Source organism: Hyla sarda, chromosome 12, assembly GCF_029499605.1.
Source record: "Hyla sarda isolate aHylSar1 chromosome 12, aHylSar1.hap1, whole genome shotgun sequence".
NCBI classification, from domain to species: domain Eukaryota; kingdom Metazoa; phylum Chordata; class Amphibia; order Anura; family Hylidae; genus Hyla; species Hyla sarda.
Genome location: NC_079200.1, coordinates 12,984,783 through 13,012,020, shown reverse-complemented (window position 1 = coordinate 13,012,020; position 27,238 = coordinate 12,984,783). Strand labels below are relative to the sequence as shown.

The 27,238-nt window shown below is 47.2% G+C and overlaps 1 protein-coding gene across 1 annotated transcript in view; it reads left to right on the top strand.

Annotated features, from left to right (window-relative positions):
* LOC130296461 (rho GTPase-activating protein 39-like) overlaps positions 1-27,238 on the top strand; it is a 121,472-nt gene that overhangs the window by 12,941 nt on the left and 81,293 nt on the right. The window contains exon 2 of the mRNA XM_056548000.1: positions 18,599-19,027. Coding sequence (XP_056403975.1) covers positions 18,599-19,027 — 429 coding nt within the window. The remainder of the gene's footprint in view (positions 1-18,598; positions 19,028-27,238) is intronic.

The following is a 27,238-nucleotide window of genomic DNA, read 5'->3' as shown; positions in this document are numbered from 1 at the left end:
AGGGGCAGAGTACCCCTTTAAGGTACGGTCCCATGTAGCGCCTACGCAACGTATTTTCTGCAGCTGATTTTGCTACCCATTGACCTCAATAGGTAGGAAACTACGCAAAATACGCTGCGTATACGATACGTGGGAGCGTACCTTAAAGGGGTACTCCGGCCCCTCCCATAGACTTGCATAGCGGGGGGTGGGGCGTGACGTCACACAGGGGCGGAGTCGTGATGTCACGATACTCCGGCCCTGTGGTCGGCACCCGGCAGTCGGTGAGCTTGCAGCGTGGCGTGCAGCTCAGAAAAGTGGGTGCCGAATGTAAGATTGTGGGGGGGGTCCGCAGCGGCGGGACTCACTTGGTCAGACATCTTATTCCCTATCCTTTGGATAGGGGATAAGATGTCTTAAAGGGGTACTCCGCCCCTAGACATCTTATCCCCTATCCAAAGGAAAGGGGATAAGATGTCAGATTGCCGCGGTCCCGCTGCTGGTGACCCCCTGGATTCCCGCTGCAGCACCCCGCTATCATTACAGCACAGAACGAGTTCGCTCTGTGCGTAATGACGGGCGATACGGGGGACGGAGCAGCGTGACGTCATGGCTCCGCCCCTCATGACATCACGGCCCGTCCCCTTAATGCAAGTGTATGGGAGGGAGCGTGACGTCACCAGGGGCGGAGCCGTGACGTAACGATGCTCCGGCCCCTGTATCGCCCATCATTACGTGCAGAGCGAACTCGCTCTGTGCTGTAATGATAGCGCGGTGCCGCAGCGGGGATCCCAGGGGTCCCCAGCGGCGGGACCGCGGCGATCTGACATCTTATCCACTATCCTTTGGATAGGGGATAAGATGTCTAGGGGCGGAGTACCCCTTTAAGGCCGGAGTACCCCTTTAAAAGTCACAGTGACACGTTTCATCTTTTCACAGTTTATTTGTTTATTTTTATTTATTTATTTTATTTTTATTTTATTTTTAGTTTAGTTTGCGTTCAGGATCCGTTCATTATTTGAATTATTTGACGTAACTTTATGTAGCGACTCCCTGTAATCCAATAGTAAACTGTATATACATTTTCATATTATTTCCTTTATATGGGGTTTGTTGGGTTTTTCGTCTCTTTGTTCTCTGCTTCTTCCACTAAAGTTTATAAATATATAAAGTGGAGCGGGAAGAGAAGGGGGACCTCGGAGCTGTTTGTAAAATGCACATTCCTGGCGCAGGATGCAGCCTTCTAATATCTTGGAAACGTTCCCAGGGTCTCGCTGATTTGTCTTCTGGTTGGAGAGCGGCCTGAAGTCTAGAAGAAAAGGAAAGGAAATTGGGCTATTTGTGGCTTTTTAATTTATTTTATTTCTAATCTCTCCTTGACGTTTGTAATGAGCCGCAGTAGGTGCAATCGTGTGCAGATGGATTGGAAATCTTTTTATTTATTTATTTTATTTATCACTTTATCAAGTGACACATCCAAGCTGATTTTATTTATTTACTTTATTAGGCTATTCTTATTATTTAAAGGAGTACTCCAGAGAAAAATAAATGTTTTCAAATCACCTGGTGCCAGAATGTAATACAGATTTGTTAATTACTTCTCTTTATTAATCTTAACCCTTCCAGCTGCTGTATGCTCCACCGGAAGTTGTGTAGTTCTTTCCAGTCTGACCGCAGTGCTCTCTGCTGACACCTCTGTCCGTGTCAGGAACTGTCCGGAGCAGGAGCAAATCCCCATAGCAAACCTCTCCTGCTCTGGACAGTTCCTGACACGGACAGAGGTGTCAGCAGAGAGCAATGTGGTCAGACTGGAAAGAACTACACAACTTCCTGGAGCATACAGCAGCTGATAAGTACTGGAAGGATTAAGATTTTTAAATAGAAGTCATTTACAAATATGTTTAACTTTCTGGCAACAGCTGATTTGAAAATACCGTATTTATCGGGGTATACCACGCACCGGCCTATAACACGCACCCTCATTTTACCACGGATATTTGGGTAAAAAAAGTTTTTTACCCAAATATCCATGAAAAAAAGAGGGTGCGTGTGTGCGCGTGTATACCCCGATATACCCCCAGGAAAGGCAGGGGGAGAGAGGCCGTCGCTGCCCGCTTCTCTCCCCCTGCCTTCCCTGGGGTCTAGAGCGCTGCTGTCGGCCCTTTTCACCCCCTGGTTATCGGCGCCGCTGCCCGTTCTGTCCCCCTGACTATCGGTGCCGGCGCCGATAGCCAGGGGGAGAGAAGCGGCGCCGACAGCCAGGGGGAGAGAAGGGGCAGCGGCACCCATTGCCGGCGCCGCTGCCCCGTTGCCTCCCCCATCCCCGGTGGCATAATTACCTGAGTCGGGTCCGCGCTGCTCCAGGCCTCCGTCGTGCGTCCCCGGCGTCATTGCTATGCACGGCGCATGACGTCAGAGCGCCGCGCCGTTCAGCGCATAGCAATGACGCCGGGGACGCACAACGGAGGCCTGGAGCAGCGGAGCAGCGCGGACCGGACTCAGGTAATTATGCCACCGGGGATGGGGGGAGGCAACGGGGCAGCGGCGCCGGCAATGGGTGCCGCTGCCCCTTCTCTCCCCCTGGCTGTCGGCGCCGCTTCTCTCTCCCTGGCAGGAGTCAGGGGGACAGAACGGGCAGCGGCGCCGATAGCCAGGGGGAGAGAAGGGCCGGCAGCAGGGCTCTAGACCCCAGGAAAGCCAGGGGGAGAGAAGCGGGCAGCGACGGCTGCCTTTCTCCCCCTGCCTTTCCTGGGGTGTATCGGCGTATAACACGCACACAGACTTTAGGCTAAAAATTTTAGCCTAAAAAGTGCGTGTTATACGCCGATAAATACGGTATAAATTTTTTTTCTCTGGAGTGCTCCGCTGCTGAGCGTTTGGAACAAAGTGTGGCGAACGATGGAGCCGGCGCCGGGAGCTCGTGATGTCATAGCCCCATGGCCGTGACCTCATGAGCGAGGCGTGGCCGTGACATCACGTGCTCTAAACGAATGCCGGGTGCAGGAGGTAGATCGCGGGGGTCCCCAGCGGCGGGACCCCCCCCGATCCTTTGGATAGGGGATAAGATGTCAAGGGGCGGAGTAGTTCAGTGTATTTCTACATTGAAAATGGGAATATAAAAATGTTATACCCCAGATTGCTTCATTTTGAATATTGTAAAGTTTCCTAATAAATATATATATGTGTTTGTGTGTGTATATAAGTAATGTCATACATTCATTCCATCGTTTCGATGTTATTTCTCGGCTCAGTCTTGTATACACAGCTTGTCAGGATTGACTTGGCTTAAAAAGTCTTTCTTCATTAAGTTTTTATCAGAGAGTAAATGAGTTGCACTATTTTCCATTGACTCTATATATAGATTGGTTGTATGTGTAGAATGTAGCCTGCAGCCACTGTGGTATGTGCTATTCAGCGGAGCAAGGGCAACAGAGATATCCTTGTTCCTGCGAGCGGAATGGCTGCTTCATGAGGATCTGGTTAACAGAATGAGTCTGAATATTCCCGTCTACATTGTGGTTTACAGACAGCGTGATTGTAGTCCTTAAAAGGGGTACTCCAGTGGTCAATAAAAAACATGTTACACAGATTGGTTGGGGTCACATGTAGCGTATATGCAGCAAATTTAACGCTGCAGAGCGGGAAATACGCTGCGTATGTGCAGCCATACAGGACGACCCGGCGGCAGCCATGTGCACAGTGATGTTTGGTGAGAGCAGATGTTATTACCCTAGGGGCAGATGGCATTAACCTTTTGTGTTCGTGACACCAGGGCATGGTTAACCTCTGTACCACCCAAGGTATGGCCGCTGGATCCTGGGCGAGACACGGGGCAAATAATGACTCAGATGCCAAGTTACGGAACAACAGCAGCTCTACTGAGGCAGACAGATGGAATAGTCTTTACAGCTCAGTTAGGCCCAAGGAGGTGACCAGTGACTTTAAAAACGTGCAGGCTCACTGGGACTTGTAGTGGATTTGCACAGAATGCTGCAGACCCACACTGAATTTAGGCAGATTTGGCTGAATTGACTAGGACTGACTAGACTTCACCCCTTTTGTAGCTTACCAGGATTTGGTTGGGGGAAGCATGTGTGCGTGGTTAGGCCTTGGGTCCACCGGAGTACCCCTTTAAAGTTAGGTAACTAAGGATCAATAAGTTTATTGGAGAACACTGTGGTTGGCTCCTTCTGAGCTGTATATTAATGGTTAAAGGGGTATTCCAGGCAAAACCTTTTTTTATATATATCAACTGGCTCCGGAAAGTTAAACAGATTTGTAAATTACTTCTATTAAAAAATCTTAATCCTTCCAATAGTTATTAGCTTCTGAAGTTTTCTTACTGCTCAATGATGATGTCACGTCCCGGGAGCTGTGCATGATGGGAGAATATCCCCATAAGAACTGCACAGCTCCCGGGACGTGAGTCATCAGAAAGCAGTTAGACAGAACACAACAACTCAACTTCAGAAGCTAATAACTATTGGAAGGATTAAGATTTTTTAATAGAAGTCATTTACAAATCTGTTAAACTTTCCGGAGCCAGTTGATATATAAAAAAAAAAGATTTGGCCTGGAATACCCCTTTAACATTGATACTGACCACTCCTGTTGGCTCATGGGCTTGCCTCCGAACCCCTTTATGGGCCTAGAAGCTTTTCGCGCAGGTCCACTGTATGTTTTTTGGTCATTAGGTGCCTATGCTCAGCCATAAACTTTGTTTTTTCTCATAGATCATATTCCGATCAAATAATTAACAATTCTCTGCCCAGGTGGTCAGGAAAAGGTTAAAACCAAGTGAAAACAGGAAAACTCTTGTAATACGCAGACTGGTTTTCAGCTGAATCAGAACAAACAGGGATGACCCTTTAAACTTTTAACTACATCCTATTACATGTGGGATTTTTTTACAGTGGATCTGATGGAAATATTGATTTCTTGGGCATCTGTTCCACCTTAGACAACGGCCGCCGCTGCCTGCACGTTAGGACTCCAGCCGAGTTCTTGTTTTGAGACAGATTTTTGGCTGTGACTTCCATCGTCTTGGAGTATTTGTGCGTGGTCGGGCTGACCACCGTGCCAGGATAGGAATAGAAAGGACATACTTGGGTCTTACTCGTGTGTGCTGATCTGAAGAAGCCTGTTCTGCAGCCTCCAGTCTGAAATGAAGAGGTCGGCCTGAGTCCACTTACCAGACCTATCTCATTTATCTGTTTCCTGTAATTTGGCCATGGCGTTGTGTCTTTCTACATAACTGGTGGCTTCTAACCTACATTATGAACGGCTTGTAATGATCTTTTCTGTGGATTATCCCAGATCTCATAGGAATCCTATTCTGAGGCCAGCAGACATGTGCAATCTGAGTCTTTCCATTTGCTCTTAAAACTTGGACCACCATTTGCTTACGATACATGATGAGCTAATGCAATGGCCTTAGTCTAGAATGTAATGAGCCTCCCCTTCGTTGAACATATTAATAAAGGAATTTGAAACCTCTCTGGGCCTTTGATGTATTTGATACTAGCAGAGGACCCCGTGTTGACTGGTTTTACCTACCTAACCCTTGTGGGAGAGGAAAAGCAACATAGGAGGAAGCTCTTTGTCCTCATATCTTGTCCTCATATCCCGTCCTCATATCCCGATCTCATATCCCGACCTCATATTTCATCCTCCTATCCCAACCTCATATTCTGTCCTCATATCCTGTCCTACTATCTTGTCCACATATCCCGACCTCCTATCCCGACCTCCTATCCCGACCTCCTATCCCGACCTCCTATCCCGACCTCCTATCCCGACCTCCTATCCCGACCTCCTATCCCGACCTCCTATCCCGACCTCATATCTCATCCTCATATCCCGACCTCATATCCTGTCCTAATATCTTGTCCACATATCCCGACCTCATATCCCATGCTCATATCCTGTCCTAATATCCCGACCTCATATCCCGTCCTCATATCCTGTCCTCATATCCCGTCCTCATATCCCGACCTCATTTCCCAGACTGCTACTGAGTCAAAACACACTAAAGACTGAAAAAATTTCAAAGAAAAAAAAACACTATTTGGATTTGGTATTTATTGTCTTCAAGCTACCATGTGACCACAGCATTTTTTTTTTTCTTGCCCAAAAAAAAGCCACGTTGCGAATTTGACTTTTTGTTTTTACATTGAAACAAGTGGAAACACCATAGGACTATATGCGACTGTCATTTTGATCCATTAAAACCTCTGGGGATCCTTCTTCCATTGAGCTTATGGACAGTTTAAATGAGGTCCTTCCTAATTGACAAATTTTTATTGCCTATAAGATTTATAGCTGCAATCCATTGCTTTGACCTTTCCTCATAACTAACTTGTTCTTCAAATTGATGGCCAGCTGGGACTTCCTGACCAGCACCATGGGACATCATCTTTAGAGATGAGTGAATTTTTTGAAAAATTTGATTCGGACGATTTGCTGAATTTTCTGAAAAAATGGGTCTCAGTCCAAATTTATTTGCGGCCAATCTGTATTAAGAATAGCTATTTCTGGCCTACAGAGAGCATCAATAGGGGTGTAAAACACTTTGCCTTGCTGTAACACGCATAGGATGTATGCTGGGTCAGTGAAATACTGTTATTCAGTATGACATGCAGATCAGAGGCATCACTATTTAGAATCACTGCCGCAGAGCGGCACAATGACAGAGCCTGGAGGTTGCATCAGTATGAGAAGACCATATAGTGGCTGAATGACACAGCGCGGAGGTGGCGATAGCATGAGGAGACCATAAAGTGCCTGAATGACACAGTGTGGAGGTGGCGGCAGCATGAGGAGACCATATAGTGACTGAATGACACAGCGTGGAGATGGGGGCAGCATGAGGAGACCATATAGGCGCTGAATGACACAGCCTGGAGTTGGCGGCAGCATGAGGAGATCATAGAGTTGCAGAATGAGACAGCCTGGAGCTGGCATCAGCATGAGGAGAACATATGGCAGAATGAGACAGCCTGGAGCTTTCATCAGCTTGAGGAGAAAATATGGTGGCAGAATTAGACAGCCTGGAGGTGGCATCAGCATGAGGAGAACATATGGTGGCAGAATGAGACAGCCTGGAGCTGGAATCAACATGAGGAGAACATATGGTGGCAGTATGAGACAGCTTGGGGGTAACATCAGGAGTCCTGAAAATGACCTGGTGACATAGTGGGGCAGTGGGTGGCAATACTAGTACCCGGTGATGAAGGTGGGTGAAAAAAGGAAAACTTGGCATCAGATGTGTGACATCAGGCAGGTGGCAGGATCAGAATAGTAGCTGAGGCAGGTAGGCAGAAGAAACAGTCTCTTTTGTAAAAGTGTTAGTGTGCACAAGTAACATTTTCCTCAAAAAGGTGGAAGGGAACAACATATTGTCCATTGTAGCAGGTGGGGGTAAAAAATTCCCCTGTAAGGCCCTACTCTCGCCCTATAAATTCCCTTCTTGACAATTGTTACTCGCCCTGAAAAGGGCAGCCCCACACAGGAAACTCTTCCTATTTCCACCTAAAAACCCTGGGAAATGGCAGTGTTTGTAGGTGGAAATAAGGAGACGTTCCTGTGTGGGGCCGCCCTTTTTAGGGTGAGTAACAATTGTCAAGAAGGGAATTAATAATGCAAAAGTAGGGCCTTACAGGGGAAGTTTTTACCCCCACCAGTTACAATGGACCATACCTTGTTCCCTTCCACCTTTTAGAGGCCTTTGCCTCACATCAATACTTGGTGGTGTAGGTGGAACATGGTGTTTTTTTGCACACCTTTCCTTTCGTTGGGGGTCCATATATTTTATCCTAAGAAAAGTTACGTTATGTATATCCTCAATACTTACTTGTGGTCTGATGGGGAGGAATTTCTGTAACTGGGGAGCAGCATCATAAACATGTTTAGCACTATCCATATTTGTGAAGTGTTGGTGTGGCACCATGTTCAATCTACTCTGATGCATCAGGCATTGGTGGGTGGAAATCCTGGCTGATCCATTTTTGGAAATGTCTCTACATTTTTCGTGGACAGACGAGTTCTCCTTGGGGTTCCTATGGACCCCGCCGCACTAAACACCCGCTCTGATGGCACACTACTGGCCGGGCAGGACAGCTTTTCCAGGGCAAACTCTGATAGGTGTGGCCACAAATCCAGTTTGGCTGCCCAGAAGTCCAGCGGATCTTCAAGGTGTCTTGGCATGTTCACGTCCAAGTATTACACCACCTGCTGGTTCAGGTCTTGCTCCAGGTGTACCTGCTGCTGATGAGTTACTTCACTATGCGGGTGAAGAAAGCTACTCATCAGCTACTGTAGACTGGAGCTGGTACTGCTCCTGCCACCCCACCCCTCCCCAGCAGTCATGGCAGTGGAAGGTGAGCGCAGAGTGCCCCCCGAGTCAGACCTGCGAGAGGATGGACAATGGCGCAGATAGGCATTGGCCCACTGACTATGTAGGATGTCTCTGTAGTAGGTCAGTTTGTCCTCCCTCTCAGTGGATGTAAAAAAGGTCCCTATGTTGTGGCAGTAGCGAGGGTCCAATAAGGTGGAGAGCCAGAAGTCATCCCGCTGCCAAATGGTGACAATTCGGCTGTCACTACGCAAGCAAGTGAGCATGCATCGTGCCATTTGTGCAAGTGACTCAGAGGGACTCCCTGCCTCCATCTCCTCTGCATACTGCCACGGTGTGTCTGGGTCCTGTGTCTCACCTTCCTCATAGCCCTCTAGCTCCTCTGGCTGCTCCTCCTCTCCTGTCAGATGACTAGAAAAACCGCCCATCTCGCAAAACCTAAACTGTGCTCCACTGTGCCCCTCCCCCTCCTCTTCCAGTTCAGCCCCCACAGGGCTCATGTGGCCGTGAGATGTAGGCACCACGTCTCCAGTGCCCTGACCAGCCATCATTTCCAACACGTGTTGTAGTAAATGAAGCAGTGGAATGACGTTGTTCATCCCATAATCCTGGTGACTGACTAATAATGTGGCTTCCTCAAAGGGCCTGAGCAAACGGCAGGTGTCACGTATGAGCTGCCACTGGTTCACATTGAAGTTACACAGGGAACTCCCCCTATCCGCTTGGATCATCTCTGATTTCTTTACGAATTACTTTTAGCAGTTCCTCACCTGTGTGACTCCATTTGCCAAGGCAAACCCTGTGAAGAACAGCGTGACACCGCCGTGCCCTGCCCACATGGTATGCTGGAGGGGCATTGAGACTTGTCTTGGCAGTGGAGGCTGAGGACACAGTGGAGGATGAGGAGGCGGAGTCGCACACCGTCACAGGATCAACGGCTTGAGAGTGTGGAGGCGGAAGCGGCGTGACCTGTCCAAGTTGCTGTTGTGGCTGTGCAGGAACCACATTCACCCAGTGGGCCGTAAAGGACATGTATTGTCCCTGACCGTAGTTACAGCTCCACAATGTCGGCGCTACCATGCACTTTGGTACACACAGACAGGCTCAAGGGCTGGCCCACGTTCTCTTCCACAAAATTGTGCAGGGCTGGTACTACCTTTTTCGCAAAGAAATGACAGCTTGGGACTCTCCACCTCACCACAAGCCATCAGTTCTCTGAAAGGTGAAGCGTCCACCACTTGAAAAGGGAGGGACTGCAGCACCAGCAACTTGGACAGGAGCACATTCAACTTCTGCGCCGTTGTATGAGAGTGCGCATACTGTTGTCTCTTGGACATGGCTGCACCGATGGATTGCTGGTGGAATGACTGACTTGAAGTAGGAGGAGCAGGAGCATCTGGAGAGACAGAAGGAGGGTATGACACACAGCTCCCTTTGGCTGAGGTGGTGGAGCCTTGGCTGGCTGAAACAGGGAGCGGCGTGCCACTGTGTGATGCAGCAGGCTGGACCACCACATCGGAGCCACGGTTCTCCCAGGCCGCTTTATGGTAATGCTGCATATGTTGATGCAGGGCCATGGTGCCAACATTGGGACCCTGGCCACGCTTTACTTTCTGACGACACATCTTGTGGCCAGGTGAGCATCCTCCGGATTGAAATGATGAAAAACTGTCACAAAGCCGAGTAGCTGATTTTCCCACCAACAGTCCGCACTGATTGACTGCTACTGCCGCCGACTCCACTACCTGTTCCACTACCTCCCAGGGAGGTAGGCTGCCGTGAAGCAAGTGGTGTACCCCGCGCACGTTTGGCTCCAGAATTTCCACTTCTGCCACCATGCTGACTGCCAACTGTGCTACCGCCTTGCTGGCTCAGCTGCTGCCTCATGGGCAACCTGCAACCCTCTTCTCCTGATGATAAGGAAGCCCCTTCTGCACCCAGCTCCCAAGTGCGATCGGCTTCATCGTCATCGAGTTATGTCTGCACGTCACTGATGTCCTCCTCAGGTTCCCCAACAGTGTCTGCTTCAGGAGCCTGAATGCTCGCACCACCTCCCACGTCACTCTCCTCATCACTACTTGCTCGCCTAGCGGAGGAAGCGGCAGATGTCTCCTCCACTTCTTGGCTGGGCAGTAGCTGCTGACTGTCCTCTAGTAGATCGTCCTCACTAAATAGTGAAGCTGAACCCACAGCATAAGATACTTCTATGGGGGAGGGAACAGCATAGGACAGAGGCAATGGGAGGACAGGGACTGCTCCCGGGCCATGCCAACTGAGGGTTGTGTCTGAGGAACCCACCGACTGTTGACTGGGGGTATCAGATGTCACTTGTGATGAAGTGGATGACCGTGTTAACCAATCGATGACGGCAGATGGGTTGCTGGTCGAGACACGACTGCTGGCTGACACCAGGAGCTCAGGCCTCTCGCTGCCACTCGCCCCTAGTCTGCTGCAACCTCTGCCTGATTTACACCTCTGCCACTCCTCTGTGCATGTCCTGGCACTTCTCTGCCTGACATACTTAGTGCGTATATGAGGGGAGTACAATACGCTTCACTACGCTTAAAATAGTAGGCCCTTAAGACTTTAACAGGAACAAAATGGTACACCACTTAGATGTACGCACAGCTTACACTTAATAGAGGACAATACACTTTTAGTGCTCTGCTCACCCTAACTGGCTGGCTACTATTAGCTTTTCAGTTGTTGTACACACCACTGCTGCAGCACACAGATGCTCTGTACTACACCCAAAATTGCACTTTCTCAATCTCACTCCCTTCCCTATCAGGGCTGGATTTGGGCTTGAGGTGAAACACTGCTGTAAAAAAGCTTTTCTGTGCCACGCACACTGCTCTCTGTCCCCCTCTCTCTGTAATAGAACGCTGATGTGACTGGCCGCAAGATGGCTGCCGATTATATAGGGTTGTGACATCACAGGGGTGGCTGGCTGCTCATAGGCTGCATGTGATTCAGGGTCATCCCGCCGATCCTTGTTCCCGCCTTCCTAGAATTCCTTGTCCCATGTTCTCACATGTGGATCCGCCATTTTAGATGCCCTGGAGCCTGGATCGCACTAAATGGAGTTTAATTAAGCGATTCGTATTTGTAACGAATTCGGATTAGTCAGATTGGATTTGCTCATCCCTAATCATCTTATTATATTGACCCTGGCTCTCCAAGCCTTTAGTAAATGCAGAGGTCCTTAAACCAGTTCTCCAGGGTTTACATTTTCTCTTGTTCTATTCCCATGGAGTAAATGATAAAGCCCAGAATGTTGGAGAACCTTGAGGACTGAGTTAGGGACCACTGGTCTAGGAGAAAGAACATAGCAGGTGTCATGGAGGGGGCAGGCTGGGATTGAAATCACTGATAAAAGTTGACTTTGAATGTAGATACATTAAAGGGGTATTCGCAGGGGGCCTGCCGCTGGGACCCCCGCTATCTCCATGCAGCACCCGCATTCTATGCCAGGCTGCCGCTCCAGTCTCGGAAACCTCTGTGTTTCCGGGACTGGAGATGTGACGTCACACCACACCCCCACTATTCATGTCTATGGGAGGGGGCATGACAGCCGTCATGCCCCCTCCCATAGACATAAATTGAGGGGGCGTGTCGTCACGTCTCCAGTCCCAGGAAACACAGAGGTTTCCGAGACTGGAGCAGCAGCCCGGCATAGAATTCCAGGTGCTGCACAGAGATCGCGGGGGTTCCCAGCGGTGGGCCCTTCACGATCAGACCTCTTATCCTCTATTTTTTGGATAGGGGATAAGATGTCTATGGCCGGAATACCCCTTTAAGCCCCCCTTCCTGTACATTGCATTACAAAAGTCTTCAGACACTTTCACTTTCTTCACACTTTGTTTGGCTGCAGCCTAACAAAAATGGAAAATGACATTTTCCTCCATCATTCTGTCCTCTATGTCCCATAAAGAGAAAGTGATAACAGAACTTTTACAAATTTTTGCTAATTGATTGAAAAGGAAAAACAAAAAAATTAACATTGACTTAAGTATTCAGACCCCTAGGGATAGGGTGTGACGACTTTTTGAATCCGCTGTATATCAGGTGATCCTGTAAAGTTTTTTTCGGGGGAAGTAGAAATATCCCAGAGGGAAACTGATGCCAGAACCAATCCCATTGTTGCCAGTGAGGCCATTCCTGGCATCCAGAGTGTCCCCAACGAGATGGTCCAGGTGTCACATAAGAGAGAAATTAAAAAAAAAAAATAACCCATCCAATGGCGGCCAGTCACTGGTCCTCTTCGCTTCTTCCCGCTGTTGGTGCTTCTGAGTCAGTGCTTTGGCGGGTAGTTGTGCAGTTTCCGTAGGGTTGGTTTATCATCAGAAGGAAGAAAAAAGGGCGGAGGACCAGGGACCGGGTACATTTGTACTGGCCACTGGGGGAGGGGGGGGATTTCTCAAATAAAAGTTTTCCCCTGGAAAATCCCTCTTGAGAAGTTCCCCTTTTCAGTTTCGAACCCATGATTCCCATGGCTGTAGTATATGTAACAAACACAGAGTCACTGACCTTATATGTCTAAGTTGGTGGTGATGCCTGTAGTGTGGGACCAGGGGGGGGGGTTATTATTGAGTTTTTTTTGTTAATGCAAAAATTAAATCCAGCAGAAGCAGTGTAGATCCTTTAAGCTGTCCCTACACAATAAAAAATTTAGGGCTGAACATCCTTCAGCCAACAGTTATCTCTCACGATCCCCCCCATACATGTGCTTTTGGCACTGCTGAACAGTAAAGAGGTACTCCACCCCTAGACATCTTATCCCTTATCCAAAGGATAGGGGATAACATGTCTGATCATGGGGTCCCGCCGCTGGAGACCCCCGCAATCTCCCTACTGCACCCAACGTTCGTTTAGAGCGTCGGGTGCAGTGCCGGAGGCTCGTGACGTCACAGTCACAGCCCGCTCATGGCATCACAGTCACATCCCCTCAATGCAAGTCTATGGGAGGGGGCATGAAAGGCGTCACACCCCCTCCCTTAGACTTGCATTGAGGGGGCATGGCCGTGACGTCACAAGCCTCTGCCCCCCCACTGCCAGTCATCTGGCACGGAGCGAAGTTTGCTCCGTGCACCGGATGTTTGGGGTGCCACAGCCGAGATCGCGGGGGTCCCCAGCGGCAGATGGGGGATAAGATGTCTAGGAGTGGAGTACCCCTTTAACAAGTTCTTTTTGGAGAGGGGTAAGCTGCTGCCAGAAAATTGATGCCAGCTTATCCCTCCCAGAACAAAAGGGTTGTATAGATAAGACAATCGGGCCGAACCCTCCGGCAGTGGATAGGTCTACATTTAAGTCTTAAGATGTATGGGCACCTTTTACATTTCCCATTCCATATGGCTCAATGGTGCAGTTTTTCAAGTATTTTTTAACTCTATGTATAATTCTTGCCTGACCGTCCTCCACGATGCAATTTTTGTGTTGTTGTTTTTCCCCAAAATAGTTGTGTAATAGGTATAAACGTTTTTTTCTCCTATGTTTTTCAAATTTCCCAGTTGCCCATAGCAACCAATCAGATCGCTTCTTTCATTTTTAACAAGGCCTCTGCAAAATGAAAGAAGCGATCTGATTGGTTGCTACGGCCAACTCGGCAACTTTTCTCCTGGACAGGTTTGGATAAATCTCCCCCATAGAGGTCTATCGGAGGAAAAAGAACACTCCCAATATCTCAAAATCAGAAGTGAAAGAGTTAAATGCCCATCCATACCGAAATAGAAGGCGTAAAAGCAATAAATCCTTTAAACAGTTCTGCCAGATGGCGTGAGTGTTAAATACTTGACGATAGTGAACGAACATCTAATCCCACATCTAACGACCAATGTATAGCAATATTTATACATATGGCAGGCCTTCCAGAGATTTCTAATAAAGCCAGAATTGAACGTCTCAATGTTTTTGGAATTCACGCGCTAAAGTTAAATCCAGATGAGGCTTTTTAATATTTTGCATAATTGTTGTATTTTCTTTGGCGGCTCGTATGAGTCTTGACCAGAAAACAAACCACATAAAGTATTTCTAGAAATAATAGACCGCCGAGCTATTTTTGATGGCATAGCCATTAACTTGGTAATAACTTGCGCACAATTGCAAAGTGATACTTGTAGATATTTAAAGCTTCAAAGAGTGCCGAAACGGCTTGAAATAACGCTATTTTGACAGCCCTTTCTTGTTTTATTAAATCGGCTCTAAAGAAATGAAGCTATAATAATTTACGTTATTGCTAAGGCTGGGTTCACACCAACATTTTTGCAATACAGTTCCCGTATACGTTTTCAATGTGAAAACCGCACGGAACCGTATTGAAAACCGTATGCATTGACTCTCCATTGAAAACCGTACGCCAAACAATGCATCTGGTTGTGTCCGTTTTGCATCTTGTACAGTTTTGTCAGTTTTTTTCCCGTACCCAAAATCGTAGCCTACCATGGTTTTCGGTCCGGGTGAAAAACCATATGGAAACCGTATACGTCTTTTTTTTTTTTCAACATGGGAGTCAATGGGAGCCGTACTGAACCGTATGTGCGTACGGTTCCATCTGGTTTAAAGGGGTATTGCAGCCAAAATTTACTTGTTTCCTATACGCATGATCGCAAAGGGTCTGACTGCTGGAACCCCCCCCCACTCTGTGAGCAGCGCGTGTCGTCTACCACTGGACGGAACACGCTCCATTTATTTCTATGGGAGCGCAGAGTGCTGGACTCGGGTCTCTTTGGAGCTCACATAGTAATGAATGGAGCGTGTGCCGTCTACCGCACACACACTTCTCCCTCATAGCCGGGTCCCGTTCCGGAGATCGTGTGGGGTCCCAGTGGTCAGACTCCCCCTGTGATCAGCTACTTATCCCTTTTGGGATCAGCTACTTATCATTTTGGTTGCAGTACCCCTTTAAAGGAGTACTCCACTGTCCCAGCGTTTGAAACATTTTGTGCGCTGGGTGGCTGCCATGCCCCCCCCCATAGACTTGCATTGAGGGGGCGAGGCTTGATGTCATGAGGGGCATGGCCATGTCATCACAACCCCTGCAGCGCGCACCTAGCGTTCAGAACGCCCCTCGTGATGTCACACCACGCCCCCTCAATGCAAGTCTATGGGAGGGGGCGTTCCACGCCCCCTCCCATAGACTTGCATTGAGGGGGCGTGGCGTGCCATCACAAGAGGTGTGGCCATGATGTCACGACCCCTGCACCACGCACCCAGCGTTCGGAACAAAATGTTCCGAATGCTAAGGCAGTGAAGGCCTGGTTCACTTATATTACTAATATTTTGTGTCACATGTGATTACTTGCAACATTGCTGCAGTAAAATCTGAGACCAGAAAAGAAGGTATGATCGGTGGTGTGTCGGTGGCCATGTTCAAGCTACTACGCATATGAAGCTGTGTGTGGCTGGGAAGCCCTCGTATAAATCTGTATTTGGGGATACTGATAAAATCGGCATATTGGTCGTAATTCACCGATATTATGAAATGAAATTGCAGGTGCAAAGATGCATTTAGTCCGGTTGTAACCAGGGTAAGAGAAAGTAAAGGTCGGGGTTCATGTTTGTTTGGAGACCCTGAGTGAAATCGTAGTTAATGATGAACGAATTGAGCAAACACCATCTCCGGTGCCGTCTGTGCTTGAGAGGTAACGCGCGTGATGAGAGTCCAAAGGGCAGTAGACAAAATAAAAGGATAGCATGTGTCTAGCTCTAAGGGGCTACCCTACTATCCATTTATTTTAGTAGAATAATAGTAGAGTAATTTTTCCCGCCAATATTAGTCAGGTTTATGTGCCAACACTCTACCAAAAGACTGTGACCAACTTGGACTGGCAAGGCATTATGCCAGGCGCTAGGTGTCAGGATGGGGGACGACAACAAAACACCTAAATCCAGGTTCCGGTTCTCCATATAGGCAAAATAGGCAGCCGCCTAGAGCGCCCTCTTGATGGGGGTGCCGCTCTGCCCGCTGCAAGAAAGGCAGTAGCCAGCCAGCATCTAAAGAACCCCCTGCTCATCCGAAGCACCCGCCCAGCCAGCACCACCCAGTACCATTATAATCTGCATTCTTCAGCCTGCTGGAGGAACTCAGTGCCACCTCAAGACCAGACAGGCAGGTCCTGACATTGTGTGTGCCTCCATACATCCGTGAGGAGGAGGTTTGCTACAGAGTGTCACCTGAGTAGAAAGATGGGGCGTGTCAAAGGGCAGAGCCAATGGGCCAGGTCAAGGGCGGTAAAATTAGCTTTTGCCTAGGGTGGCAAAAATCCTTGCACCAGCCTTGCCTAAACCGGTCATTATATTCATGTAGCCTAAACCAGAAGTTGTTGGGTGGTCTTCAGCAGCATTTTCCCATCCCAACAGTCTTGATTGATAGGTTTCTTCACAATTAGGTATAGGAAGATACCTATGGCCAGTGGGGCAGGGTGAAGCCTCCCTGGACCACCCTGATGACTTGTGGTTCGAGCAGCATGAAAGTGATGACAGGTTCCATTTAAGGGGCAATTTACTTAGACTGGCATTTATTTCACCAAAATGATTGCAAAGTACAGGCCTCTCACCACATTTGGTACATGTTCTACCTAAAATCTATGCCAGTATTTTAGATAACTATCGGCCAAATGAATGTTCGGCTAACATCTCCGAATTTCCACTCACGTGCATGTATTCTGGATGGGGTGAGGGAGCAAATCCTAAGTACAAAAGGATCGGGATGTTGAACTCCCAACATTGATGTCGGGAGGAGACTTTGGTAGAGTTGGCCACCATGTACATTAGATGGTTAGCTGATCCTGCCAAAAATGGCAGTTTCGGCAAACGTTAATCTAACGTGTCAGCTAATGTTGCACATTTAATTTAACAAAGGGACGGAGATTCCGCAGTGTGAACACCCCCTAATACTCTGCCAGCCCCCCCTAAGATGCTCCTGGTATGCTCCCTTCAGCCGCGGATCTTCTCCTGCCTTGTGACGCTCTAGATGTTGGTCACATGTATTAGCCAGTATTACTTCGTCTTTTAAAAAGAAACTGACAGCTGGTTCGCACGCATTAAACCCAATACATAGGGTTATAGTGCGGGTAAACCAGATTAAAATCGTGTATTACTCACACGGATCAGCAGCGCCGATCCGGGTGAGCAATACATGATTTTAATCCAGTTCACCCGCACTATAACCTTGTGTACTGGGTTTAGTGCGGGTGATCCAGCTGCCAGTTTCCCTTTAAAGAACAACGTCTGCTAAATGCCCCTGACTTTGACAACACTTGCCAGGCATTTTAGGAACCATCCCCCCCACCACCACCACTCTGTGCCTGAGCAATAATACCCATTCGTCTACCAATTTGTTGGTTCCTGATTCCACCTGTAGATTCCATGTCCTTGCTTGAGTCTAAAAGGTGAATAATACGCAATCCCTTCAGGTGGCTGCACATTTTAAAAAATTGTCGACAGAAGAGTCATTCGGCTGACTGCTAACTCTCCCGACCTCCCAGTTTACATAAACATTTAGGATGGTAGTCAATGGAGAGAATAGGGTAAAGCTGCAGTTGAACACCTCTAGTGGTGACTTGCCTCTCTCAGAACATGGGTTGGGCAGTTGAGATCCAAACTCCTCTCTCCCCCCAGTATCTTCTTATGGGAGAGTCCGGAGGCCCCCGTTCACAGAGTATCGGCTGATCCTGCCAAAATCAGCAAGTTTAACTAGCTTGGGTCTAAAGTGCGTTTGGAGTGTTTGTTTAGCCACTAAAGACCCATTGGGTCCATTATTCCAGTTGACCTTGTTCTGAATGGTATGTATGGTTTCTGGTTAATAGTTGGTCTGAAAAGGTTGTCATTATGAGCACCATACTTCTCATTGGAAGCATAGTTGACTACATACTAACCTATATTTGTCTGAGCTAAAGCAGTCAATGTTTATGAGGCCACAATAGTTGGATATGGCCACTGGATCCGGTCTCTCAATTGTTATAAACAACTTTCTAACCACCAACCAACCCATCATATTGTCAACTCAACAAATCGGCCATGGTTGCTGCCAACAGTTGGTATCCAGTGGTCTTAATCTGCCTTTATACCCATCTAAAATCACTTGTGTATGGACACCCTTACCCATTGCAATCAACCTAGTTTTTAATCCAAAGCAATGTCTGGTTGCCCATTATTTGGTTACAATGCTCAATTATAAAATCGGTACCAACCGTTACCGGTATTGGTACCAATATCGAAAACCACGATCACCTGCTTCATTTATAAGTTTTCTTTTTGTTTTTGCAGGTCGGACTGGGTGGAGATTATTGAGCCACGCTCCCATGAGCGGATGTACGTAAACCTGACCACAGGGGAATGTGGTTGGGAGCCCCCTCCGGATGTGAGCGTGCGACAATCTGATGAGAACCAGTGGTGGGAACTGTACGATCAGCAGAGCGGACGTTTTTACTATTACAACGCGTTGAGCCACCAGACAGTGTGGCACAGGCCCCAGCAATGCGACATTGTGCCCTTGGCCAAATTACAAGCTGTGAAACGCGCTTCTCAGCCGAGCCTCTGCTCGCTTGCCAGCCAAGAGCGGATCTCTCATCGGGGGAGCACGAGTAGCGAGGGGGTCAATGCTCCCATCGAGCTCTTTATGCAAGATTCTGAGTATGGTAAAGATGGGGGCAAGAGACGAGGAGACAGCATTGATAGCCGAAAGGATTCTGCAAGGTGAGCAAATCTTGACATTTTTTTTATGTATATGATATATGTAGATGTTAAACATGTACAATGTTATCTTCTACAAATTCCTGGGGGCATAACCCTGCATGTCTTGTATGGAACGTGTAAGAAATTTTAAGGAGTGTGTAGTTTTCTTGAAGCAGCTGCAGTTCTTCTTCTCATAATGTATTTCTCTAGTGTATTACTGTTTGTGTACATCCAGTCTGTGGGACATTACGTAGCCAAAGCCATGGCCGGCTCTGCCTATAGGAAAAATAGGCAACTGCCTAGAGCATCCTCTTGATGGGGGTGCCGCTCTGCCCATTGCAATAGTGTTAGCCAGCATCTGAAGCACCTGCCCATCAAGCAAAACCCCCACCCATCCGAACTATATAATCTGTATTTTCAGCCTGATGGAGGAGCGCAGTACCACCACCAAGGCAGACAAGGGTGATCACTATCCTGACATCGCGCGCGCCTCCATGCATAGAGAAGAGCCAATGGATGAGGTTGAAGGGTGGCAAAATTAGCTTTCCCCTAGGGTGGCAAAAGTCCTTGCACCAGGCTTTGTCCGAAGCAATCTATGGGTATTCAACATAAATAATGGAAAATATACTGTGATCTTATGGTGCACCTCTCCTTTCAGTTACCTGGCTCTCTACTCCATACACTATGGCCATACGTGACAGAAATCACACACACGCACTGTAACGCGGCCTTCAAGCCTTGGCAAACAGGCCTTACAAAATAGTTTGTTCACAGCAAATTGGCAAATGGGATGTGATAATGACACCTTTTATGGCTAACAGATGTTTGATGCCTTCCCAACTGCGCTGCGGCCGGGAGCGTACTGGCAGCGCACTTCATCCGATCCCCGATAAACCAGAAGAGTTTATTTTTGTTTCTTCATACTTTCCCTCATTGCCTGAAACAGAGAATCCACACTGGGTCTTTAGTAACCCGAGTGAAAAAAGAGTCTCGCAAACAAAAGAATGAGAAGGCCACACTAGATGTCCGAGGCAGAACGCTAAGTGCAGAGCTAAAAGTCAGGCCGTCTGCTTACAAGCTAGGGGTTAATTAGCACAGACCATTTTTTTATGTCTATTCAGAAGATGTGTAAAAAAATAAATAAAAATAGGTCTTTATGCCACAGTTTTGTATATTATACATGGTTTTCATGCACATTCCTACTTGGAAATTGCATCAGAGTATACTTGAAAAATACATGTGAAATTGTGTAAAATTTCCATTGACTCCAATGGAAAGCAAGAAGTTTTGTGACCCAAAAAAAGGGAGGTGTTATGTACGAATGCAGGTTTAGGTTCTCTTTATCTTACTGGAAAAATGATGTCTCAGAAGTTACTGCTTAAGTTGACCATATGTTTCAGAGAGCTGACGGCCGAACACTTGTTTGGCGACAGCTGTTTCTCCATGTCTTCCATATGACCAATTGTGCATGGGTTCTGAATAGGGAGAAAGTCTCTCCCGGTAGCTACTTCTTACTTTTCTGAGAACTAGGCAAAGGGGTAAGAGATCTACTTGACAATATCACAGTTACCAGTGTGAATTCAAGTAGAGAAACCAGACATGGTCGCACATCTACATTTTGTATTTTGATCTAATTTCTAAATTCAAAAACTAACAGGTTGTCAGTATACATTTTTGATGAAAAGGTACAAGCCCACTCGCCACGTCAAGGCCACCTATTTAGAGTGGGTCCCTAACGTCCCTAGCATAAAATGGTGTAGCACTGGGTGGTGACCACCGCCGCAACACCAGTGCCCACAGGGGGAACGACCCACTAGCAGAGCGGCCCCAATGCCACTCAAACCAGTCCCTGGGTCGCACCTACCAACAGAGATGGACGCAATGGACGTGGCACAGCACCACACCAGTGTGAACAAGGTGTAAAAGCTCACTCGCCATGTGCTCCCAGTCAGACTGGGAGGTTGCCAGAAATGAAAGGGCATTGTGTAGCTACCTGCTAAGTATATATTTATGCTAGGGACGTTAGGGACCCACTCTAAATGGGTGGCCTTGACGTGGCGAGTGGGCTTGTACCTTTTGATCAAAATGTATACTAACAACCTATTAGTTTTTGAATTTATGCAGAGAAGCAATCAGATGAAAATACAATATGTAGATGTGCGGCCATGTCTGTTTTCTCTACTTGAATTCACAGTTACCAGTGTGTGGAGCTTCAAAGGCCAATAGCACTCCACTGGGGAAACCTACCTAAAAATGTTATGTCAGCCCTGGTGCAAGGATTTATGCCACCCTAGGCGAAAGCTTATTTTGTTTCCCCTTGACCCTGCCCATTGGCTCCTTCCGACGTATTGAGACGTGCATGGTGTCGGGATGTTGGACGGACCTTACCTTAGTGATCGCCCCGTCTGCCTTGGAGGTGGCACTGAGCTCCCCCAGCAGGCTAATAAATCCTGATTATTATAGTACAGGTGGGTTTTGCTTGATGGGCAGGTGCTTTGGATGCTGGCTAACCTTGTTGCAGTGGGCAGAGCTGCACCCCCAATCAAGAGCGTGCTCTAGGCGGCTGCCTATTTGGCCTATAGGCAGATCCGGCCCTGGTTTATGTGTGATAGAGCTCCATATCCCCTGAGAACAGAAGGGTCAGTATTGTTGAAATCAAACAGATGAGTTGAAGGCCAATCCTGGCAGGTTTTGAGAAGTGTTTGGCCCCATTACACTGGGCTAATATTGGCCCACCAGGTCAATACCATTGGTTGGTAAAAACAATATATAAAAAACCTTGTTCCTTGGCTACATATCTCAATCACGTAATAATGGGATGTGTGGCTGTCAAATTTGGGAAGTAGAATGCGGTATGAACAATCCACCCATCATTTGGGCAACCCTGCCTGTACAATACTTGGGCCGTGTAAAGGCTCTCGCGGCTGTCTTCACATTTTGGTTTCATTGTGTAGTGTTTTTAGCACGATTTCGCAGTAGGGGCTCCGGTGTTCATTTAACCCAGTGACAGTGCCCATTTAACCCAGTGTTTCCCAACCAGCATGTCTCCGGCTGTTGCAAAACGACGACTCCCACAATGCCCGGACAGCCGTTGGCTGTCCGGGCATGGTGGGAGTTGTCGTTTTGCAACAGACGGAAACACCCTGGTTGGGAAACACTGGGTTACATGGGCACCGGTTCCGATTGGTTCATCTAAACAATATCGCCCTGTGTATTAAGGTGATGATCAGCTGAACGCTCGTTCATCCGCTGATCATTCTGACCTTGCATGGTGCTCGATCTGTGCAATCTACGAAATCGGCGCTCGGGCCATCTAATACCTTAGTCTAGGCTTTAAGTCCTGCTTATACTTCCTACTTCTATTTTAATAGGTCCGTTTAGATAGATTAACAGGTCTTTTCAGGTCGTTTTATTCATTTTTGGGGGGTGTTTTCGTTTTCAAGGGGAAAAAACCTTCTTTCCACCTTTTTTTTTAATTAATTAATTTTTTTATTTTTCTTTTTTTCTTTTCTGTCTGCCCAACCCCATTGAAAGACTTCCTGCAGGAACATAGGTATCTTCTCGTTCTCCGAGGCTCTTAGATGGTGGCCAATGTTCCTCCCTGACATAATAGTTGCTTCTTAAAGGCGTACTCCGGTGGAAAACATTTTTTTTTTTTTAAATCCACTGGTGCCAGAAAGTTTATACAGATTTGAAAATTACTTTGATTTAAAAATCTTAATCCTTCAAGTACTTATCAGCTGCTGTATGCTCCAGAGGAAGTTGTGTAGCTCTTTTCTGTCTGACCACAGTGCTCTCTGCTGACACCTCTGCCGGTGTCAGGAACTGTCCAGAGGTGGCAACAGAGAGCATTGGCAGCAGTGGGAAATGACCTTTTGTTGCTAGGTTTTAAAAACAATGTTGTGATGTCCTTGACATTTAGGATTACTTAAAGGGGTACTCCGGTGGAAAATTATTTTCTTTTTGAATTTCTTTTTTTTGTCTTGTCCACAGTGCTCCCTGCTGACACCTCTGTCCGTGTCAGGAACTGTCCAGAGCAGCATAGGTTTGCTATGGGGGTTTTCTCCTGCTCTGGACAGTTCCTGATACGGGCATCAGGTGTCAGCAGAGAGCACTGTGGACAAGATAAAAAAAGAAATTCAAAAAGAAAAGAATTTCCTCTGTAGCATACAGCTGCTAAAAAGTACTGAAAGGATTAAGATTTTTTTTAATAGAAGTCATTTACAAATCTGTTTAACTTTCTGGCACCAGTTCATTTAAAAAAAAAAAAAAGGTTTTCCACCGGAGTACTCCTTTAAAGGGGTACTCTGCTGTAAACATCTTTGGATAGGGGATAAAATGTTAGGTCGCGGGGGTCCCGCCGAGGTCTCCACTGCTGCACCCCTGCCATTCGGTGCACGGAGCGAACTCCGCTCCGTGCCCGATGACTGGCAATGCCTGCCGACACGCCCCCTCCATTCACGTCTATGGGAGGAGGCGTGACGGCTATGTACTAGCTGTCACGCTCCCTCCGATAGACATGAATGGAGGGGGCGTGGCGTGACATCAAGAACGCGGAAGCTCTATGCTTCTGTGGTCCAGACGCCGCCGGAGATTATAGGGGTTCCTAGTGGTAGGTCCCCCTGCGATTAGACATCTTATCCCTTTGGATAGGGGATAAGTTGTTTTAAGGCTGAGTACCCCTTTAATGCCAGGCTGTTATTTCTAACCCTTCGTAGATCTTTTTTAGAGAGCGCACCAGAGTCCCTGTGGTATTCCTGCCATCACAGTTGTTTCCTGTACGGACCAACTCGCAGCACATTTTGGCAGGACATTTATTACTGTGAAATGCGACACTTGGCACGAAGAGAAAAGAGCCTGAGCGAAAAACAAGCAAGATCTAACCTTAATTGTGCCAAAAGTGAAGGGTTTGATCTCCGGTGAATGGGGAAATTGTAAAGGAACTCCGCATGTAAACATCCTGGTCCTTGCTCCTGTGCAGGCGTGTAGTCGAGCGCCTTCGCTTTTCACACTCGTAGACGCATATTCGTGGTCGTCGTTCTCGTGTACGCACACACACAAAATACACGGCTATCTGGGCTGGCGCAGACACAAAACGTTGGCTGAATAGAGCAGCTGTTGCTGGATTCCGTGCAGTCAGCAGATCTAAGTGTATCTCCCGGACGCCTTACAATGGATTCTTTCATGAGCTGCTTTGTAAAGTCCATCCATAGGGGAGGACAGACAGCTGCGCCATTGTCTACTCTGGAGGGAACTTCTCAAGATGTTTCTCAGATACCATCACTAACCCATTGCCCACAAGAAGACAATCCACAGTGCCGACTGCCCAGAAGACTGAACATTCTAAGAACTAATGTCATTAAGTTAAAGGGGTACTCCACCCCTAGACATCTTATCCCCTGCCATCTCCCTGCGGCACCCGGCGTTTGTTTTAGAGCGTCAGGTGCAGCGCCGGAAGCTTGTGATGTCACAGCCACGCCCCCACCTCGTGACATCACGACTACGCCCCCTCAATGCAAGTTTAGTATAAACTTGCATTGAGGGGGCGTGGCCGTGATGTCACAAGCCTTCACCCCGCATGGTCTATGATTGAGGTCACTGGTGGCAGAAACACGTCAGATCCATGCAGTGACCTTAATCACGGCCACGCCCCCTCAATGCAAGTCTATGGTGAGGGGGGGTAGAGTTACTGTATATTAGGTGATAGAAACACGTCGGTAGTACAGGTCTGTGTCCTGCTTATTTGGAGATTTATATGTGGTACGCCCAAAATTATTGTTAGGAGGTTGACTTGCAGCATTGTTGTGAAGTCAGTTTTGCTTGTCCTGACTCAGGCGGGGCTATGATGTCACGAGCTCTCGGCGCCGGCTCCAGCATTCGGAACAGTTTGTTCCAAATGTTGAGCAGCGGAGTACCCCTTTAAATCTGAACCCTCATCAACGATACTGGGTCCGGGCAACAAAACTGCAAGTCAACATATAAATGATATTTGGGTCATACCACGCTATAAATCTTCAAAAAGCGTGACACAGACCTGGCACTCCCAACATGTTTCTGTCACCTGTTAAGGTGACTTCATCGGGGGGGGGGGGGGGAATGAATTGTAGATATTCACATACTTTGTGAAACTTTGTGGAACATAGGAAGAGAAACTGTAATACAAGAACATAAAGCGGTTCATATGTATTACCAGTTCCAGATTTTTCTGTGCTAGATTTTCACTTCCTTTTGGGGTTTTTCATTTTATTACGTTTTACTGTTCTTCTTACTGTTCCATCCAGTAAACAAACATGACCTGTAGTAACGGATGATTTTCTTAAAGAGGCTTTTCCATGAGCTTGTAAGCCGGTCACTGTAGTTGGCACACGTTGACCCCTGTGCCCCGCGTGAACCCGACCCTTGTTATATGTCACGTCTGTTAGTATACTCCAGTGCGCCATCTACTCTTTAAAGGACAGGTGGCAGATAGGAACCATGAGGACAGAAATAGCCCCCGGTCTGTGTCCTAACAGAGGCGCGCAGCAGGTGCGCTGAGTAATTCAGTATGAAGAGAAATATGAATCAGAAGCGACAGCTGTTATTTGTTGGTGGAGATGCCATCTTGGACTCGTCTGTAATGTACGTTATGTTTTTGGGATAGGAGACCATATGTGTATGTGGTAATGCATGTGGTGGCAATGGAATGACCCCTCTGGTGACAAATACTTGTTTTCATGTTTTTTCCCTTTCGTAGATTTTATTACATTTGCATTATTATTTTTTTATTTTACTATTTTAATCACATTTGTAATATTTAACATTAACCCCTTTGTCAAGCACAGCATTTAGTGCCAGTTCTCCACCATATTTGTTCCAAACCAAGGAATGTTTTACCCAAAAACTAGATGGTCTGGGGATATAATATTAATTTCAGATGAAATCCTTGCCACTTTATTTATTCTTCATGGCCTCCATATATACATGATGACATCACACAGTTCCTCCATATGGACATGATGACATCACACAGTTCCTCCATATGGACATGATGACATCACACAGTTCCTCCATATGGACATGATGACATCACACAGTTCCTCCATATGGATATGATGACATCACACAGTTCTCCATATGGACATGATGACATCACACAGTCCCTCCATATAGACATGATGACATCACACAGTTCTTCCATTTAGATATGATGACATCACACAGTTCCTCCATATAGACATGATGACATCACACAGTTATTCCATATGGACATGATGACATCACACAGTTCCTCCATATAGACATGATGACATCACACAGTTCCCCCATATGGACATGATGACATCACACAGTTCCTCTATATGGACATGATGACATCACACAGTTCCTCCATATGGATATGATGACATCACACAGTTCTTCCATATGGACATGATGACATCACACAGTTCCCCCATATGGACATGACATCACACAGTTCTCCATATGGACATGATGACATCACACAGTTCCTCCATATGGACATGATGACATCAGACAGTTCCTCCATATGGACATGATGACATCACACAGTTCCCCCATATGGAGATGACATCACACAGTTCTTCCATATGGACATGATGACATCACACAGTTCCTCCATATGGACATGATGACATCACACAGTTCCTCTATATGGACATGATGACATCACACAGTTCCTCCATATGGACATGATGACATCACACAGTTCCTCCATACGGACATGATGACATCACTCAGTTCTTCCATATAGACATGATGACATCACACAGTTCCTTCATATGGACATGATGACATCACACAGTTCCTCCATATGGACATGATGACATCACACAGTTCTTCCATATGGACATGATGACATTACACAGTTCCTCTATATGGACATGATGACATCACACAGTTCCTCCATATGGACATGATGACATCACACAGTTCCTCCATATGGACATGATGACATCACACAGTTCCTCCATATGGACATGATGACATCACACAGTTCATCCATATGGACATGATGACATCACACAGTTGCTCCATATGGACATGATGACATCACACAGTTCTTCCATATGGATGTGATGACATCACACAGTTCTTCCATATGGACATGATGACATCACTCAGTTCCTCCATATGGACATGATGACATCACACAGTTCCTCCATATGGACATGATGACATCACACAGTTCTCTTATATGGACATGATGACATCACTCAGTTCCTCTATATGGAC